This window comes from Mustela lutreola, chromosome 7 (assembly GCF_030435805.1).
Source record: "Mustela lutreola isolate mMusLut2 chromosome 7, mMusLut2.pri, whole genome shotgun sequence".
Classification (NCBI taxonomy): domain Eukaryota; kingdom Metazoa; phylum Chordata; class Mammalia; order Carnivora; family Mustelidae; genus Mustela; species Mustela lutreola.
In genome coordinates this window covers 59,730,029-59,750,792 of record NC_081296.1, presented here as the reverse complement: position 1 = coordinate 59,750,792, position 20,764 = coordinate 59,730,029, and the positions used below count along the sequence as shown (strand labels likewise).

At 38.8% G+C, this 20,764-nt stretch overlaps 1 protein-coding gene across 1 annotated transcript; it reads left to right on the top strand.

Moving 5' to 3' along the window:
• Nucleotides 1-9,038: 9,038 nt before the first annotated feature.
• Nucleotides 9,039-9,977, top strand: LOC131835297 (olfactory receptor 4F15). The gene has a single exon (XM_059179651.1). It carries the CDS (start codon nt 9,039-9,041, stop codon nt 9,975-9,977), a length of 939 nt encoding a protein of 312 aa, XP_059035634.1.
• Nucleotides 9,978-20,764: the final 10,787 nt, after the last annotated feature.

Here is a 20,764-nt window from a genome sequence, read left to right as displayed (position 1 = left end):
CGAGTGAGCGAGAGAGAGAGAACACAAGCAGGGGGAGGGACAGAAGGAGAGGCAGAAGCAGACTCCATACTGAGGCAGGAGCCAGAAGCAGGGCTGGATTCAGAACCCCAAGATCATGACCTGAGCTGAAGTCACACACTTAACTGACTGAGCCACCCAGGCACCATGGTCATGGTTTTCTTATCTCACCAGTGGTCTTACCTTGATGTGGTGCCAAACAGAATTAGTATAAACATGAAACAATCCCCTTTGAAAGGCAATATGTGGCTCATGTTCATTTTCTATTTTCCCCATGTCAGTAGACTCTCTTACTTTAAAGATAAATATTAATTTTTCCTTCATCTGATTTGTCTTACTATATAGCTGATTTGTTTTCTATGTTTGTAGCTCATTATCTGTTAGCTTCCCTCATTGTTCCATTGCTAATTTGGCTTCTCTGGGGTCCAGTAAGGAGACAAATTAACCATACCAGTTAATTTGAAAGGAAAAATTTAGTGTAAAGAATGGTTAGTTAAGTAAATCTTTTAACTAGTTTTTGAAAGTGGATGAATGGTGAGGTATCACAGACATAGCATTTGTAGGAAGCAGCTCTCAGTCCTTGGGATGGAAAACGAAGGGAAGAAGTTAGAATTACTAAAATTTAAAAATAAAAAGCTATTAAAATCTTGGAAGAAGGATCCGTGGAGTTGAAACTCACATATCCGAGAAAGAGCTGCTGCTTGGTTGGTGCTAGGGTTTCTGAGTTTAGAGAAGGGCGGGGACACCACCCCTGAGGCAAGGATACTGCTGGTAACACAGGTGTTTCTGAGAAGATGAGCTCTTCTAAGGTTGGGACACAGCTGTTGCCTGGGAAAGAAACCAAGGTTGTTGAGTTGAACAGTGTGGTTGGGTGATGCTCACAGGCATGGTGAGCAGAAAGGAAGCCCACAGGCAGCAAACAGGAAGGAGCAAGGAAGTCCCTCCTTCCTCTTCCACCTTGTAGTCTCCCTTTAGTGACCCTAAATGACAGAGTTGGCCAAAAAGAAATGGGTTTGTAGAGCCTTAGCTTCTGCATCCTGGCAGAGTATGAAGGATAGCTTAGATCTGAAAGATAATAGTTCATAGAGCAAACACAGTTACTTAGAAAATTATTAAAATTCAATTAGGGAGGTTCTCATGGGTTTTTACATTTAAGGTAAATCATCTCATAAAGTTTCCCTATTTTAAAAAGTTTCAGGTACTGGAAAATTAGTTAATTAGTTCAACTTCCTAAAGAGACTATATGGAAGATTTAAAGCTAGAGTCCAGGTTGCCAGGCTCCTGGTCCTTTGCTGCCTTCCGTCACTTTAGATCTTGTTTCCTCGGTGGCTAAGTTTCATGTCTCTATTGAGCTGTTAAGCTGTCACTGATGGGTACCGCTACATTATTCACCTTGTCTTTTGGATATATGTCAAATAGCATAGCTTCAACACATGTTCGTGAATGATTTTCACTTAATAAATCTATTTGGCCCTATGTTTACATTTCTTTTCTGATTTCTTGTTTTGTTTAAATAGAGCTTTCATTTTGGACAGTTTCAGGGCTACCAAGAAGTTGCAAAGGTGTTCCATGGAGTCCCTATATAGCACTTGCCAGCTTCAGTTTCAACTGTTTCTTCTAATGTTATCATCTTACATCTTACATTTCTGTGGTCCATATACTGAGAGATCAACACTGGTACATTCCTGTTAACTCAGTTCTAGACTGTATTCAGATTTCACCAGTGTTTCCTTTAATGTCCTTTTCTTTTCCAGAGTTCAATGTAGGAAAGCACACAGCATTTTGTTATGATTCCTTTACATAGTCTGGTTTGAGGGTGTTTCAGTCTGACCTTATTTACAATGGCTATGACAGCTTTTGGGTGTATTGGTCAGGCATTTTATAAATGTCCCTTAATTTGGCTTTGTCTGAAAATGTCCCTCAGAATTAGACTGGGATTTTTGTTTTTTTGTAAAGAATACTATAAAGATGAAGTGACTTTTTAATTTAATCGTACCAGGGGTATATAATACATACATGCCACCCCTATGATGTTAAACGTGCTCAATTCATTTATTAGGTGACCTTAATGAAAGAGAAGTGACTCACAACATGTTACTTCTGCAGCTATTTTTTACTTAGAAATTTTTAGTTTTTCTCTTTCAGTTTCCTACTTCCTACTTTCCTACTTATATACAGAGAAATTTGATATTTATCAGGCTGTTCCAAGTAATTTGTATTAATTTCTCAGAAAGTGAATATGATTAAATTATCTAAGGTTGCTTTTATTATTCATCATAGGATTTAAAGTGGCAGAGATAATAATCAAGAGATTATTTGAAAAAATTGAAAGAGAGAAATAATCGACACTTTTTTTTTTTTTTTAAAGATTTTATTTATTTCACAGAGAGAGATCACAAGTAGGCAGAGAGGCAGGCAGAGAGAAAGAGGGGGAAGCAGGCTCCCTGCCGAGTAGAGAGCCCGATGTGGGGCTGGATCCCAGAACCATGGGATCATGACCTGAGCTGAAGGCAGAGGCTTTAACCCACTGAGCCCCCCAGGTTCCCCATAATCGATACTTCTTATTTATTTATTTGTCAGAGAGAGAGAGAAAGAGGGAGAGAGAGCGAGAGCACAGGCAGACAGAGTGGTAGGCAGAGGCAGAGGGAGAAGAAGTCTCTCTGCTGAGCAAGGAGCCTGATGTGGGACTCGATCCCAGGATGCTGGGATCATGACCTGGGCCAAAGGCAGCTGCTTAACCACCCAGGCATCCCATAATTGACACTGCTTAAAGAGAAGTGTCATTCTTCCCTGCTATGACTCATTTAGAACACTTTCCTTTGTTGCTATGATCACAATGAATATATTTTTAGGAGACAATTTTGTCTTGATTAGTTGGTCACTATCCCTTGGTTCAAGTAATTAGCTATATTTTCCATTTTTAGAAATATTTTATATACCTCTGTGCATGTGAGATAATAGTCTGGGAATAGCTCCAAGGGACGGATGGAATGACATTGACAAGAGGATGAAGGTATTGAACTAGATAAGCTTCAGTGATAAAAAAAACCCCGGTAATGGTTTGTTGTTTGTCTATTTCAATTATGTTTTGGCTTAGAGTCAGAAAGAAACAGGTGGTGCTGGGGAGATGACAACAAGTAGAGTAGGAGAATAAATACAAATGGTTGTCAACATAAAGAACTGAATTAACCTTAAGTAGGTATAAGTGATAAATGAAATAAAAAAAATAAAACCCCAATTTCATAGAATCATGATGGAGAAAGAATAATTAAAAACCTGCTTAGAAGAAAAATATCTAGGGAAACAAATCACTCTAAACTAAACTAATGTAGTGTAGGTTAAAATTAAGTGTTGGAAGGGTGGAGAAAAAGTAGGGAACTAAATATGTAAGGTTTCACAACCTGTAATCAAGCCTCCTGCTTTTGTTTGCATTCTTTAAACATTTGTTAGAATTTTCCTAGGTCACTGCAGTAAGATGTTTGGTGGTGAAATGGGGGTGGTTAGGCAGAGTGCCAAGGATGAAGGGATAGAAGATGATCCTATGAAGGAAGACTAAAGGAATTGAGGTGGTTAAAACTCGAGGGCACAGATGAGTGATCTTTATTTGCTTTTACCAGGTTCAAGCATATAAAATATTTATCTGAAGGAATTGCTGACAATGTCTTTATGTTCACAGAGAAAGAATCAAGTGGCCATCAGCTTACTTGAAAGGATGAGAGATTTTCTTTTTGTAAGGATGAAACTTTGGTCTATTACATTAATAAATAGTGGGATGCTAAGGAAGAAAATGAATTTTCAGACCATGTAAACTGTAGAGAAACTGACATATCCAGGATGGAGAAACTAAAGAAAGGAACTGTGTCAGAACATAATTTTAGATCTCTTCCAACTGAATGATATTATTAATTGGGGATAATGAGCCGTTTTCACTCTTTTCCCCCTCAGAATATTTTAAAATGTAAAATTCCCATGAATCTATTCTTAGGGGTTCCCAAATTCTGATTCCATATAAATCAAGATATTTATTTATTTGTTTAAGATTATAATTTACTTATTTGAGAGAGGAACAGAAATGGAGAATATGAGGGAGGGGGAAGGGCAGAAGGAGGAGAAAGAAAACAAGCTCTCTGCTGAGCAGGTATCCTGATGGATATGGGGCTCCATCCCAGGACTCTAGGATCATGACCTGAGCCAAAGCTTAACCAATTGAGCCACCCAGGTGCCCTAAATCAAGACATTTAAATGAGGATTTTATAAGGCGGGCACTTGATGGAATGAGTACTGGGTGTTAAATGCAACTGATGAATCACTAAATTCTACCCCTGAAACCAATAATACACTATATGTTAACTAACTTGAATTTAAATTTTAAGAAGTTTAAAAATAAACAATGATTCCATTTAATGCTGCAGAATCTGGATTTTCTGCATGCCATGATCACTTACATAGTCTAAATAAAGAATGGCTGTAATTGTGTCATAATTCTTGAGTGTAATAGCTAGACCAGAATTAGAGAACTCAAGAGTGGAATATCTTCTAATGGCAATGGCCTTAAAGGAGCAGTGCTGTTTTCCATGGAAGTCTGCAAGGTCTCAAGTTGATTGGGCACCCAGAACCTACTGTCTCCTTCTAGAAGCTGTTGAGACGGTATCTCAGAGGCACTGGAGAGGCACTCGAGAAATTTGAATAGTTGAAGATAGGAGCTGGGTAAGTTTCCCTTTTATTAGTTGTAGTATTTTGTGTGGTTTTTTTGTTGTTGGTTTTTTTTTTTTTTTTTTTTTGTTTTGGTTTTTTTTTTTCGTTCTTTTTGGGATGTAAAGTAGGTACCTTTTGTCTTTGGCCCATTTATCCTTCTGTTCTCAGATTTTGCTCTCATTCCTGGAGTCTGGCTCTCTCCTCCTCAGCTCATCTCTTCTTGCCCTGTCTTCTGCAGCAACCAACTCAAGCTCATCCTTCTTGGGTAATGAGTCAGGTTTAAAATGAATCAGTTATTTCTTCATTGTATAAATAATCATTTCTTCCACACATAAGATCTCAGTGAAGGAGAGCCATCTGGTAACTTATTTGTCTATAATAGCTTAATGTGGCACCTTTCCCTTAAGCAATGTAAGTAAAACTAGGGGATGCAGTATGTTAGTTAACAAGAAAGCAACTCTAATCCTATTCGGAACAATTCTGAGATGACTTTTGAGATTGCATTATCTGAATAAGCTTCCAGTTTGCCATTTCTACTGTTCATCACAATTTTTCCCCTAACTGATCATCTTGGACTCCTGTTGCCTTCAAAAACCCAATGTCCTGCTGTCTTCCTTCTTGTCACCTTTTTATCAATTTCCCTTCTGATTTTAAAAATGTATTTTTCTTTTACTCCAAAATTGTCCTTTTTGCCTTCTGGCTAGACTGTTTGTATGAAAGCTTTACACAGAAATAAAAAAATAAAAAAATAAATACATGGCTCAATAAATCATTTTCTGATTTTGTTAACCTTATTTCTTACAAACTTATTAACAGTTTTCTCAGTATTTCTTTTATCATCTTACTTCTTTTTTTATTTTTTTAGAGAGAAAGAGAGAGTGTGAGCAAGTGAGATGGGTGAAGGAACAGAGGGAAAGGGAGAGGGAGAATCTTAAGCAGGCTCCACACACTCAGTGTGGAGTCTGACCTGCGACTCCATCTCATGATCCTGAGACCATGACCTGTGCTGAAATTAAGGGTTGGATGTTTAACTGACTGAGCCACCCAGAGGTGGTGGCTTGTTTTTTTTTGTTTTTTGTTTTGTTTTTGTTTTTGCTCTTCACATTTCAATTTGGAGGAAACGCCACTTATATTTTTAGGTCACAGTATATTCTCACTGTTATTCCCACTTCATGGAGACCTTGGAAGAGTTTTGGATAACACACTATTCCCTTTAGTGATAAGAAAGAATGCTTTTTGCCCATTTTCTGCCCATTCTTAGAGAAATTTTTGATTAGTTAGTTCATATTTCATGATATGGAGGTTTGGTTTTAAGTCATAAAATGGCTTACACAACTTTTACTTAAAATTGTCCTGATAACTGCTATGTAAATATTTGTTGAATGAATGAATGAATTAGCCAAGAAATCCATCCAGTAGCATTTCTGAGCTGGTTTCCAGTGAGAAAAAACAATTATGGTACCCAATTCTGCCCCAAGAGTCTTGTACCATATTTGGGGAGATAAAAATCCATGCATATTTATCATAAAGCCATTAAAAATTACTGTGATAGAAACCATAGATGTAAAAATTCAGATAAAAAAGTCAGTTAGAATACTAAGAGGAGACTCTGTGAATGTGGAAATTGAACTAGAAAGCAGCAGAGTGTTTGTGACTCCTCAGTATTTGATAAATTACAGCATTTCTTCAAGTGTTCTTATCCTTTCTAGGGAAGGAAATTTGTATGTAACAGACCAGAATTGCATTTTCTGTCATGAATATGGACTTCACAAAGGCAGGAATGCTTGTCCATGTTGTATTCTCATTGCCCAGATTGATGCTTGGCATTCTGGGCACTCAAAAATATTTACTGACTTAATGAACAAAAGTCATTTAAAAATCATTTGAAGAAGCACTCAGGACTAAATTGTATACCTAGTTGTCCAAGAACATATTGGTTGGCTGATTATCTTGGGATAATCCCAAGATTGGTTCCTCACCATTAGTGGATATTAGTTGGCTAGACTTGGTCCTGGATATAATAGGAGTCAGTGTCTAAGGTGTAGTTTCTGGGAGAAGGTCCCAATGCACTACCAGTTCTTCCTCCTTCAATATCTCTTCCATCTTTGTGACAGGCTCTCTGAAATTTCCTCTGTCAGATTCATTGCTTAGTGATATGGTTTTCTTTTCCCCTTAAAACATTTGTTCACTTGTGAGAAGTTGTGGTGTCACAAAATATTGGCCCCAAAATATCCATGTCTTAATCCCCGAGCCTGTGAATATATTACTTTACATGGCACAAGGGACTTTGTCAATGTGATTAAGAACTTTGAGATGGCCAAATTATCCTGGATTATCTGGATATTGTAGGCCTATGAATCCCACCTTACAAGTGGGAGGCAGGGTGGTTACAGTCAGAGAAGATATGTGGTGATAGTTGGCAGAATTTGCAATGATGTACTTTAAAGAGGGAGGAAGGGGTCATGAAGCAAAGAATTCAGGCAAACTTGGAAGAGGAAGATACTGGATCCTCTCCTTGGTCCTCTAGAAGGGAGGCAAGTCTCCTGACATCTCAATTCTAGCTTAGAAGACCCATTTTGGCCTTCTCATCTTCAGAACTGTGAGATCACACATTTGTGTTTTGGTAAGCCAAAAAGTAATTTGTTACCGCAGAAACAGAGAATGAATACATATAGAACTAATACAAATTTCTATTTCAGGCAAAGAACATTCAGTGGGAGCCATGGGTTCTTGAATACTCTGTAAACCCTCCCACTAACTGACTTTGGGATAATGAGGAGGTCACCTTGTATACTTCTTTCTATATAAATTATTTCATTGGTTTAACATGGAGTCACGGAGTTGTACTAAATCAGAAACAGCCACTGAGCAGTGGACTTCTGATGATTTATTCCTGGCAAGTTTTTTTTTTTTTTTTAATTCTTAAAAAACTGTAATTGTGTCCTAGCTACCCCTGCTGCAATTCAGCTAATATCCCTTAATTCTTTTTTGTGCCCATTATCCCTCTAACTAATTGTGACCCTCTCTCAATTGCAGACACAGATACTGTCTGGCTATTTTCACCAGTTTTCTTTTCCCTTTATTCTTTTAACCATTCCAAGTGCATTTTGAAAAGGAAAAAAGACTGTTAATGTGGCAGAGTTCTTATCTTTGGGGATTCAATGACTATCTTTATCCGTCTACTAGTGGAGATTATTTGCCTCAGGTCAATTCATGTGTTATGTTAGAAATTGTGAATTTTTGGGGAAGTACGTATAATTAAAAGATAAAACTTTTTTTCCATTTGAAAAGTATATAAAAGTCTTTCTATTTGCCATTTTAAATTAATAGTTGAGACTCCATATTTCATTTGGTGATAGAGTTCTCTTGTGAAATAATTATGTTGGGTAGCTAAACAATTGCATGATGAGGCTTGGGATCCTATGATAATTCCTGACTGGTACCACAAAATACATGATTAATGTGAACTTTGGTGGATTAAGATAAACTCTCTTAACTGCAGGAGTCATTCTTCAGTCCCTTTAATTTCTTCCTTCATTCAGTCAGTGTGAAGCACTCATTAAATAACTCGTTGTGTTAGTCACAACTGGTGATTGTGATGGAGGTAGGGTATACTCATATGAACTTAGATGATTCCTGTACCCAAGAAACTATCCATTAATTTGAGAAATGGAAACTTATATAATCAGGAGAGGCAGAATGAAATCAACACTAACAGTGCAGAGAGAGTAGAGAGACTGAAGCATATCTGGAAGATTTCACAGGGGAGGGAGGATTTGAACTGGGACACTGAAAATGGGACAGTAGAGAATAGAATGAGAAATTTTGAAAGCTGAAAGAAAGAAGATGTGTAAAGTCTAAGTAAGCAAGAGGATTAATGGGACAGAGACTTTGAAAGCTATGTGCCGTGTATGAATTGTTAGGTGGTTCATATAAGTGGCTGAAATCCTATCCATTCATAAGAAATCATAGTCAAAAGTATTTGAAGTTGACATTGTATGTTATTGAAGTAGAATGCAGGGGAGGAGGAAATATGAAATAGCCATGTGATAGTGAAGAAAACAGAAGGGAAACAGGTCCAGAGATGAAATTCACTTAGTTGTAGCAGTTTTGAATCCATGCTGGTATTGGGAGCCAGCTAGCTCCTATAAGTAGAAGTCCAATGTACATGTAATGAAGATTATTTGGCTATGAAGTTGTTAATATGACTGTTTTCATGGGCTGGAGACTTCCTTTTGTGAACACTAATACTTGCCTAGGCAATTGTTTTCCATTTTCTGTCTTCCTTTAGGGAAACATGAAAACTGATCCTGTTGTTTGAGGCAATGGACAGAATGAACCAGTCGATAGTATCAGAGTTTGTGTTCCTTGGACTCACGAATTCATGGGAGATCCAACATCTCCTTTTTGTTTTCTCCTTTTTATTCTACTTGGCAAGCATGATGGGAAACCTTGTCATTGTGTTCACTGTAACCTTGGATGCTCATCTGCATTCCCCTATGTATTTCCTCCTGGCTAACCTCTCTGTCATTGATATGTTGTTTTGCTCAATCACAGCCCCTAAAATGATTTGTGATATTTTTAAGAAGCACAAAGCCATCTCTTTTTGTGGATGTATTATGCAGATCTTCTTTAGCCATGCAGTTGGGGGCACAGAGATGGTGCTGCTTATAGCCATGGCCTTTGACAGATATGTGGCCATATGTAAGCCTCTGCACTACTTGAGCATCATGAGCCCAAAGATGTGTCTATTCTTTTTAGTAACTTCTTGGGTCATTGGCCTCATCCATTCATTGGTTCAATTAGTTTTTGTGGTAGATTTGCCTTTTTGTGGCCCTAATGTATTGGATAGTTTTTATTGTGACCTTCCCCGGCTCCTCAGGCTTGCCTGCACAAACACTCAAGAATTGGAGTTCATGGTTACTGTCAATAGTGGGCTCATTTCTGTGGGGTCTTTTATCCTGCTGGTCTTTTCATATGTCTTCATTTTGTTTACTGTTTGGAAACATTCCTCTGGTGGTTCATCCAAGGCTGTCTCCACACTGTCGGCTCATATCACTGTGGTGGTTTTGTTCTTTGGGCCATTGATGTTTTTCTACACATGGCCTTCTCCCACATCAAACCTGGATAAATATCTTGCTATTTTTGATGCAGTTATCACTCCTTTTCTGAATCCAGTCATCTACACATTCAGGAACAGAGAGATGAAAGTGGCAATGAGGAGACTGTGTGGTCGTCTTGTGCGTTACAGGAAGATTTCATGAACAGATGGTTATGAAGATGTGAAATCACGGATTTCCCTCATGCTGGTTGTAGAAAAGACATTATGCAATTTCAGAAAAATCCATTACACTTAGGACATCTTATATGTCTAGAGATCTACTATCTATGATATTATGGTATCTATTTCACCATTAAGTTAGAAGTCATGTTTTTCTTTGATACTCTGTATGTCAAAGTTCTAAAAAGTGAATAATATATGTTTTGAAACCTACAGGGTTAGGAGAATGCCATAATGTAATTGAGTAAATAATAAAGTTTGATGTTTTTCCTAAACATATTGTTCTATTGATAGACAAATTATGCATTTATATTATCCTCCATCTGCTTGCTTGAGTTTATACCTTGATTTTTATTCTCTTTGTTGCTAGATTGTTTTCTCTATGTGGCAGTGTAAGAAATTTTTAATCCTATGTGAGAATTATAGATTTTAAAGCTAGATTGGATTACCAACCTCATTGTCTATTTTAAAAAAGATTTTATTTATTTATTTGACAGAGAGAGAGAGAGAGAGAGCACAAGTATGTGGAGAGGCAGGCAGAGAGAGAGGGGGAAGCAGGCTCCCTGCTGAGCGGAGAGCCCAGTGCAGGGCTCGATCCCATGACTCTGAGATCATGACCTGAGCTGAAGGCAGAGGGTTAACTCACTGAGCCACCCAGGTGCCCCAACATCATTGCCTTTAATCCCTTCGGTTGCACTAGCTATAACCCAGGAGATGAGGGGTGATAGCATTTAGCACAATGTTAGAACAGAATTTATCAGAGAGCCAGGCACTGGAAGCCTTGACCCTGTTTGCATGTCAGTGTCCATTCACTTTCAAATCAGTTTTGCATTTTGAATTTCTGAACATAGTCTACTCTGTCAGCTTTTTCCTATAGGTCTCTCTAATGTAAGAGTTTGCAGCACTTATGTGTATTGCTTTTTTCTTATAAATTTCTCAGTGAGCACTGAGCACTTCCTTATCATTTCTAAATCTTTTCTTACTTTCTACCATGACCATATGTTTCTTGTTCAGGTCCTACTAAAGCTGAATCTTAAACTATTGCATTAGTTATGAAAAACATGTTTAGAATTCATTAAGCAGGATTCTTTTGTCTATAGAGTTAACCAGAGATTTTTGATTAAGTTCTATTTTGTAGGCCTGAAGTCCCCCCAGATACTTACAACTAATCATGGTATTTCTTTTGTGGGAAAGAAGTCATTGATTAACTTTTACTCTGCTTAAGGAAGTGACACTAAGATCATTGTACCTCTCCCAGAAAGAGAAATTAAAATATTTCAGAAAAATGAAATATTTATAGAATATCCATGAAGGGTTTCCCCCCATACATTGAGCAGCTTGTTATTTAACAAAATTACTAGACAATGGAATGGGATGCACACACCAATTGAAGTTTCCTTCATGAGGCAATGAAATTATGATTGTCTGTCATCATTTGTGTTCTAGGGGAGGAATAAGTGAGGTGACTCAAATGGTGATTGTTACAAACTAGGTATTGTTCTCAGGGCTTTACCTTGAATCTTATGGAGTAGATACTCTCACTATCCCCATTTTTACACAGGAGGGCTCTGAGGCATGAAGATTTTAAACATTCTCAAGTTGCATTAAATAATCACACTGTACACAAAGCCTTGACGCAGGATCTGTAATCTTAACTCTTGCACTATAATTCATCTCTGGTAATAAAAGATAACCGAATAACTCCTTTACTTGGAAACAATCCCTTCTTGTGGGCTTCCTCTGGAGACTTCCTTACCACCAAAACCCAGTATTTATAGGGTTAGTAAATTCACAAATATTTTTTGTGTATGTAAAACCAATGGGGCATTTTGTACAAGGCACTCACTACTATCAGGGAGTTGAAATGCCAGATTTCCCTTGATATATTGTAGAGGAAGGAACCTAAAGGCTCAAGAAGATATCTGAATGGATCTATTATGTGTAACCTACTTAGATAACCCCTAGCTGTACCTTTCTGGGAGGGGCTGGGGGGCATGCCATCACCAAGATTGCTTTAACAAAAATGCCAGTAGGAAGGGCTGTGTGATATCTCAACGAGTATACATGACAATGATCCTCTCAGTACTTTCTCCAAAGGTACACTTGACCATGTACTTGCATAATCATATACTAGGAATAAAGGAATATCGCAACAGTTTGAGGACTGTTGGACACAGAATCTGAGTTGAAACGGATACTCAAATCCCTAAAAGGTTATTATGGTCCTTTATTTGAAGGGTGGCCAGTGGGAATTAACTATATACAGTGTCCAAATCTAGATCTGGTGCATAGTGGGTCCACCAAATGACACCCCTGCCACCCTGTGATCATTATGCCATTTCCTGGATGTATAATTTGAATGGACACACTTGGTTGTTGGTACAACTCCCATTCTGTTTCCTTGCCCTGTGGGTTTCAGGTATTGTAGAGGAGAAGTTACTGAGCCTGTCACATCCATACACTCAGACAGTATTTATTTATTTTTTTTTAAAGGGACATTATATTCTGCAGGGATGGGGTGGCAATAAGATACCCAAACAGTATAGGAATGGTGATCACCATCCTCTATTTAATTCACCACTCTGGCCCCTACAAAAGTCAGGCAGATCTTAGAAAATGATAATGGACTACTATAAACTCAACCCAGTAGTAGCCTCAATTGCAGTTGATATACTAAAGGTGGTTTTGTTGCTAGAGCAGAATTTTTATTTTTTAAAAATTTTATTTATTTATTTGAAAGAGGGAGAGAACACAAGCAGGGGGAGCGGCAGAGGCAGAGGGAGATGCAGACTTCCCACTGAGAAGGGAGCCCAATAAGGGACTCCATCCCAAGACCCTGGGATCATGATCTGAGCAGAAGGCAGACATTTAAGTGACTGAGCCACCCAGGCACTGTAGAGCAGATTAATACAGCCTTGGGTGTATGATATATGGTCATTGATCTGATAAATTTTCTTTTCCATCTCTCTCAGAAAGTAGAGTTAGAAACAATTCATATGGAAATGCCATCAGTATATATTTATTGTTCTACCCTTTGTCATAGTCTGAAGAGAAATGGATCATCTGGATGGTTTATATATATTTAAGACTGTCTACTATATTAAAGACACTATGCTGTCAAACCAGATAAGGAAGAAATAGCAAGGATATTCATGCTTAGGTTGTACATATAAGTTGTCAAGGAGTGAATAAATTGCATAAAGAATAGGGAAACTTTCATGTCATTAAAATTTTAGGAATTCAGTGATATGGATCAAAGACTTAACTGTTGGAGAAAACACAAGCAAAGACCTTGACTTTGGTCTTGGGAATGATTTTTGGGATAAGACACCCAAATACACAGGCAACAAAAGCTAAAATCAATAACTGGGAAGGTATCAATATGAAGAGATTCCATGCAAAAGAAAAAGAATCAATAAATTGAAAAGGCAACTTACACAAAGGGAAAAATACTTGTAAATTCTATACCTGATAAGGGATTATTATGCAAAATAATGACAAAGTCATAGAACTCATAGAAAAAAGCAATTAATCTAATTAAAAAAGGATAAAAGACCTGAATACACATTTTTTCTTTTTTTAAATTAATTTATTTTTTTCAGCGTAACAGTATTCATTGTTTTTGCACCACACCCAGTGCTCCATGCAATCCGTGCCCTCTCTAATACCCACCACCTGGTTCCCCCAATCTCCCACCCCACGCCCCTTCAAAACCCTCAGATTGTTTTTCAGAGTCCATAGTCTCTCATGGTTCACCTCCCCTTCCAATTTCCCTCAACTCCCTTCTCCTCTCCGTCTCCCCTTGTCCTCCATGCTATTTGTTATGCTCCACAAATAAGAGAAACCATAGGATAATTGACTCTCTCTGCTTGACTTATTTCACTCAGCATAATCTCTTCGAGTCCCGTCCATGTTGCTACAAAAGTTGGGTATTCATCCTTTCTGATGGAGGCATAATCATAGTGTATATGGACCACGTATTCCATATCCATTTGTCCGTTGAAGGGCATCTTGGTTCTTTCCACAGTTTGGCGACCGTGGCCATTGCTGCTATAAACATCGGGGTACAGATGGCCCTTCTTTTCACTACATCTGTATCTTTGGGGTAAATACCCAGTAGTGCAATTGCAGGGTCATAAGGAGGCTCTATTTTTAATTTCTTGAGGAATCTCCACACTGTTCTCCAAAGTGGCTGCACCAACTTGAATTCCCACCAACAGTGTAAGAGGGTTCCCCTTTCTCCACAGCCTCTCCAACACATGTTGTTTCCTGTCTTGCTAATTTTGGCCATTCTAACTGGTGTAACGTGGTATCTCAATGTGGTTTTAATTTGAATCTCCCTGATGGCTAGCGATGATGAACATTTTTTCATGTGTCTGAAAGCCTTTTGTATGTCTTCATTGGAGAAGTGTCTGTTCATATCTTCTTCCCATTTTTTGATATGATTGTCTGTTTTGTGTGTGTTGATTTTGAGGAGTTTATTATAGATCCTGGATATCAACCTTTTGTCTGTACTGTCATTTGCAAATATTGTCTCCCATTCCGTGGGTTGCCTGTTTGTTTTCTTGACTGTTTCCTTTGCTGTGCAGAAGCTTTTGATCTTGATGAAGTCCCAAAAGTTCCTTTTCGCTTTTATTTCCTTTGCCTTTGGAGACATATCTTGAAAGAAGTTGCTGTGGCTGAAATCAAAGAGATTAGTGCCCATGTTCTCCTCTAGGGTTCCGATGGATTCCTGTCTCACGTTGAGGTCTTTTATCCATTTTGAGTTTATCTTTGTGTACAGTGTAAGAGAATGGTTGAGTTTCATTCTTCTACGTATAGCTGCCCAGTTTATTGAAGAGACTGTATTTTTTCCACTGTATATTTTTTCCTGTTTTGTCAAAGATTATTTGCCCATAGAGTTGAGGGTCCATATCTGGGCTCTCTACTCTGTTCCACTGGTCTATTTGTCTGTTTTTATGCCAGTACCATGCTGTCTTGGTGATCACAGCTTTGTAGTAAAGCTTGAAATCAGGTAATGTGATGCTGCCAGTTTTATTTTTGTTTTTCAGCATTTCCTTAGCAATTTGGGGTCTCTTCTGGTTCCATACAAATTTTAGGATTATTTGCTCTAGCTCTTTGAAGAATACCGGTGGAATTTTGATCAGAATGGCATTAAAGTATAGATTGCTCTAGGCAGTATAGACATTTTAACAATGTTTATTCTTCTGATTTAAGAACATGGAATGGTCTTCCATCTTTTTGTGTCTTCTTCAATTTCTTTCATGAGTGTTCTGTAGTTCCTCGAGTACAGATCCTTTACCTCTTTGGTTAGGTTTATTCCCAGGTATCATGGTTCTTGGTGCTATAGTAAATGGAATCGATTTTCTAATTTCCCTTTCTGTATTTTCATTGTTAGTGTATAAGAAAGCCACTGATTCCTGTACATTGACTTTATATCCTGCCACGTTGCTGAATTGCTGTATGAGATCTAGTAGTTTGGGGGTGGAATATTTTGGGTTTTCCATATAAAGAATCATGTCATCTGCGAAGAGAGAGAGTTTGACTTCTTCATTGCCAATTTAGATACCTTTTATTTCTCTTTGTTCTCTGATTGCTGTTGCTAGGACTTTTAATACTATGTTGAACAAGAGTGGTGAGAGTGGGCATCCTTATCTTGTTCCTGATCTCAACGGAAAGGCTGCAAGCTTTTTCCCATTAAGGATGATATTTGCTGTGGGTCTTTCATAGATAGATTTGATGAAGTTCAGGAATGTTCCCTCTATCCCTATACTTTGAAGCATTTTAATCAGGAACGGATGCTGGATTTTGTCAAATGCTTTTTCTGCATCAATTGAGAGGACCATGTGGTTCTTCTCTCTTCTCTTATTGATTTGTTCTATCACATTGATTGATTTGTGAATGTTGAACCATCCTTGTAGCCCAGGGATGAATCCCACTTGGTCATGGTGGATAATCTTTTTAATGCGCTGTTGGATCCTATTTGCTAGGATCTTGTTGAGAATCTTAGCATCCATATTCATCAGTGATATTGGTCTGAGGTCATGATCTCAGGGTCCTGGGATCGAGCCCCACATCAGGCTCTCTGCTCAGCAGGAAGCCTGCTTCCCCCTCTCTCTCTGCCTGCCTCTCTGCCTCCTTGTGATCTCTGTCAAATAAACAGATAAAATCTTTTTAAAAAAGTGCTTTATGTGTAATTTCCATTTCCTCATAGAGGATATTAAAAAGACTTGTATTCAAAAGTCTAGAGATAATAAAATTACATCTTTCTTAAAAAAAAAAAAGGGTCTTAAGGGTCTTTGCCTGGTTTGGGGATCAGGGTAATGCTGGCTTCATAGAAAGAGTCTGGAAGTTTTCCTTCTGATTCAATTTTTTGAAATACCTTCAGGAAAATAGGTGTTATTTCTTCTTTGAAAGTTTTGTAGAATTCCCCAGGGAATCCATCAGGTCCTGGGCTCTTGTTTTTTGGGAGGTTTTTGATCACTGCTTCAGTCTTGTTACTAGATATCGGTCTATTCAGGTTGTCAATTTCTTCCTGGTTCAATTTTGGGAGTTTATAGTTTTCCAGGAATGCATCCATTTCATCTAGGTTGCTTAGCTTATTGGCATATAACTGTTGATAATAACTTCTGATGATTGTTTCTACTTCCTTGGTGTTAGTTGTGATCTCTCCCTTTTCATTCCTAATTTTATTAATTTGGGCTTTCTCTCTTTTCTTTTGGATTAGTGTGGCCAATGGTTTATCAATCTTATTGATTCTTTCAAAAAACCAGCTTCTAGTTTTATTGATACGTTCTACTGTATCTCTGGTTTCTACCTCATTGATCTCAGCTCTAATCTTGATTATTTCCCTTCGTATGTGTGGGGTTGGTTTGATTTGTTGATTCTCCAGTTCTTTAAGGTGTAGAGAGAGCTGGTGTATTCTGGATTCTTCAGTTTTTTTGAGGGAGGCTTGGATGGCTATGTATTTCCCCCTTAGGACCACCTTTGCTGTATCCCATAGGTTTTGGACCAAAGTGTCTTCATTCTCATTGGTTTCCATGAATTGTTTCAGTTCTTCTTTGATCTCCTGGTTGATCCAAGCATTCTTAAGCAAGGTGGTCTTTAGCTTCCAGGTGTTTGAGTTCCTTCTGAACTTTTCCTTGTGATTGAGCTCCAGTTTCAAAGTATTGTGATCTGAGAATGTGCAGGGAATATTCTCAGTCTTTTGGTATCAGTTGAGTCCTGATTTGTGGCCCAGTATGTGGTCTATTTTTGAGAAGGTTCCATGTGCACTTGAGAAGAATGAGTATTCTGTTGCTTTAGGGTGGAATGTTCTGTATATACTATCAGGTCCATCTGGTCCAATGTGTCATTCAATGCTCTTGTTTCTTTATTTATTTTCTGCTTTGATGATCTGTCTATTTCTGAGAGAGGCGTGTTAACGCCTACTATTAATTTATTCATATCAATATGACTCTTTATCTTCATTAACAGTTTTCTTATGTAATTGGCTGCTCCCATATTGGGGGCGTAGATATTTACAATTGTTAGATCATCTTGGTGGATAATCCCTTTAAGAATGATGTAGTGTCCCCTACTGGGTATTTACCCTAAAGATACAAACGTAGTGATCCAAAGGGGCACGTGCACCCGAATGTTTATAGCAGCAATGTCCACAATAGCCAAACTATGGAAAGAACCTAGATGTCCATCAACAGATGAATGGATCAAGAAGATGTGGTATATATACACAATGGAATACTATGCAGCCATCAAAAGAAATGAAATCTTGCCATTTGCGACAACGCGGATGGAACTAGAGCGTATCATGCTTAGCAAAATAAGTCAAGCGGAGAAAGACAACTATCATATGATCTCCCTGATATGAGGAAGTGGCGATGCAACATGGGGGGTTAAGGGGGTAGTAGAAGAATCAATGAAACAAGATGGGATTGGGAGGGAGACAAACCATAAGTGACTCTTAATCTCACAAAACACTGAGGTTTGCTGGGGGGAGGGGAATTGGGAGAAGGGGGATGGGTTATGGACATTGGGGAGGGTATGTGCTATGGTGAGTGCTGTGAAGTGTGCAAACCTGGTGATTCACAGACCTGTACCCCTGGGGATAAAAATACATGTTTATAAAAAAATAAAAAATTAAAATTAAAAAAAAAATGAGCCAGAATAGTGGGAACGAATTAAAAATAAAAGTTGTCCTATGAAGTAGTGGTGGTTGTTCTCTTGTAGTCTTTTTTTTTTTTTTTTCCTTTCCTGGTTGGTTTTCTAGGGGAGGGGCCTGCCACGTGGGTTTTCAGTCAGTGATGTTCCCTGAGTTAAATCCTTTCCCCCCCCTCAAGGGGGTGGACTCTGAGGAAACCAGTTTTTTCAGGCTTTTGTTCTCTGGAGGTTTTTATGTTTGTTCACCTCCCCCCTTGCCTTGACCACTTTTGATGGTTTTTTTAGGTTTAGAGGAAAGCAAACTGTACCCTGACCCCCCTCTCAGAGAGAAACCTCAGTCTGGTACTCTGTGGGTGTTGCAGAGCCCCAGTAAACTCCCCCTTGGCCACTGGCAGAGCAGGTTCTGAGTCGCAGTCCCTGGGGAAGCAGGATCTTCTGCTTGTACCCCAAACCATGACAGCGGTGGCTGTCTGGGCAGCTCCAGACTGCCAGAAAGGTTCCAAGCCATGATCGCACACTGAGATTTTCCCATTGGCCCGCACTGGGAGTGTTTGGTCTTTCTGGGTCTAAGAGTGCCAGGCTTGAGTGCACCTCTCTTAGGGGAGGGTGAGGGGTGCGCACATCCCAGGGTCTGTAGTACCGCTGCTGGCTGGCTGCTGGCTGGCGAGGCTCCCAGCCCCTCACAGGAGCCAGACCCCACATGTTCTAGGGCGCGCTGGCAGCTCAGGAACCAAGACCTGGTTTTCCACCGCACTCTCTCTGGCTTAGTGTCAGGGGAGGCTGTCCTGGGTTCCAGGACTTAAGCCCCTGTCCGTAGCCACCTGATTCCCACAATTTTGCCCCCCTCCCCCCGGCGATCCTTTGCTCTTTTTGAGTGCTTTCAACCAGTCTCCAAGTTAATGCTGGTCCCCAGATGCAGGGCACTCTAGTATTAGGGGTATTACTTTCCAATCAGTCACCACTGGTAGCTCCCTCCCCCTTTTGTTTATCTTCTGATATCAGACCGACATTCCCACTCCGCTTTACTGCCCACTTGTGTCTTCTGCCCCTGTAGAGATCCAGATGTGTATAATTCTGATCTCAGGCTGATTTTGTGGGTGAACAGAGTTCTTTGGAAGGTAATCAGCTCACTTTAGGGTACAGGTTGAAAGGGCACCTCTTCCTACTTCCCTGCCATCTTGTCTCCCCCCTGAATAGACATTTTCCCAAATAAGACCTACAAATGGACAACACATCCAAGAAAAGTTGCTCACCATCACTAATCATCAGGGAAATGCAAATCAAAACCACAATGAGATTCCTCTCACACCTATAAGGATGGTTACTCAAAAAAGGACAAGAAATAAATGATAGCAAGGATGTGGAGGAAAGGGGACCTTCTTGTACTCTTGGTTGAAATGCAAACTGGTATAGCTGCTAATTTACAATAAACATTATGAAGGTTTACAAAGAACAACATGGTGGTTTCACAAAAAATTGAATATAGAACTATAATATAATCTAGCAATTCTACTTCTGGATATATGCTGAAAGGAATGAAATCAGGATTTTTTTTTTTTAAAGATATTATTTATTTACTTGACAGACAGAGATCACAAGTAGGAAGAGATGCAAGCAGAGAGAGAGGAGGGGAAACAGGCTCCCTGCTGAGCAGAGCCCAATGCCGGCCTCCATCCCAGGACCCTGGGATCGACCTAAGCCGAAGGCAGAGACTTTAACCCACTGAGCCACCCAGGTGCACTGAAATAAGGATCTTGAAGAGGTATTTACACTCATCTTCACTGCAGCATTACTCACAGTAGCCAAGACATGAAAACAATGTAAAGTTTCTTTCAGTGGATGAATGAATAAAGAAAATGTGGTATATATACAAACTGGAATATTCAGCCATGAAAGGCAAATCTTGCTATTTGTGATAATATAAGCCTGGAGACCATTATGCTAACTGTCATAAGTCAAGCAGAGAAAGACAAATAGTGTAAAGTATCACTTATATGTGGAGTAATTAAAAAAAAGAAGCTGATTTTATAGATACAGATAATAGAATGGTGGTTTTCAGGGCTTTAAGGGAGGCAGAAGTGGGGAGATATAGGTCAAAGTGTACAAATTTTCAATTGTTAAGAAGATAAGTTCAAAAGTTCTAATGTATAGTGTGGTGACTATAGTTACTAATATGGTATTGCACACTTGATGGTTGCTAAGAGTAAATCTAAACCATTTTTATCACAGACAGACATACACAGAGACAGACAGTTTCAAGAGTTTACTATATGATTTTATGGATCTGTTAATTTTCTTGATCTTGGCAATTATTATACAGTATATATATATGTTAGGTCATCGCATTGTAAACTTTAAATAAATACGATTTTGTTTGTCATTTATCCTGAATCAAGTATGGAAAAAAAAACCCGTTGGAGTTTAGTGGTCTGGGGAATGGCTGGACATCCTCTTAAAGTGAAGGAAAATTACTAAACCTTGTGCTTTCCACCATTAATAAGGGAGCACAATGTCTGGAAAATTTCTCATGTTTCTAGAGGAAACATATTCTATAATATAAATACACCCAACTCATGTACTAAAATATGTGAAAGGCTCTCAGCTTGAGCA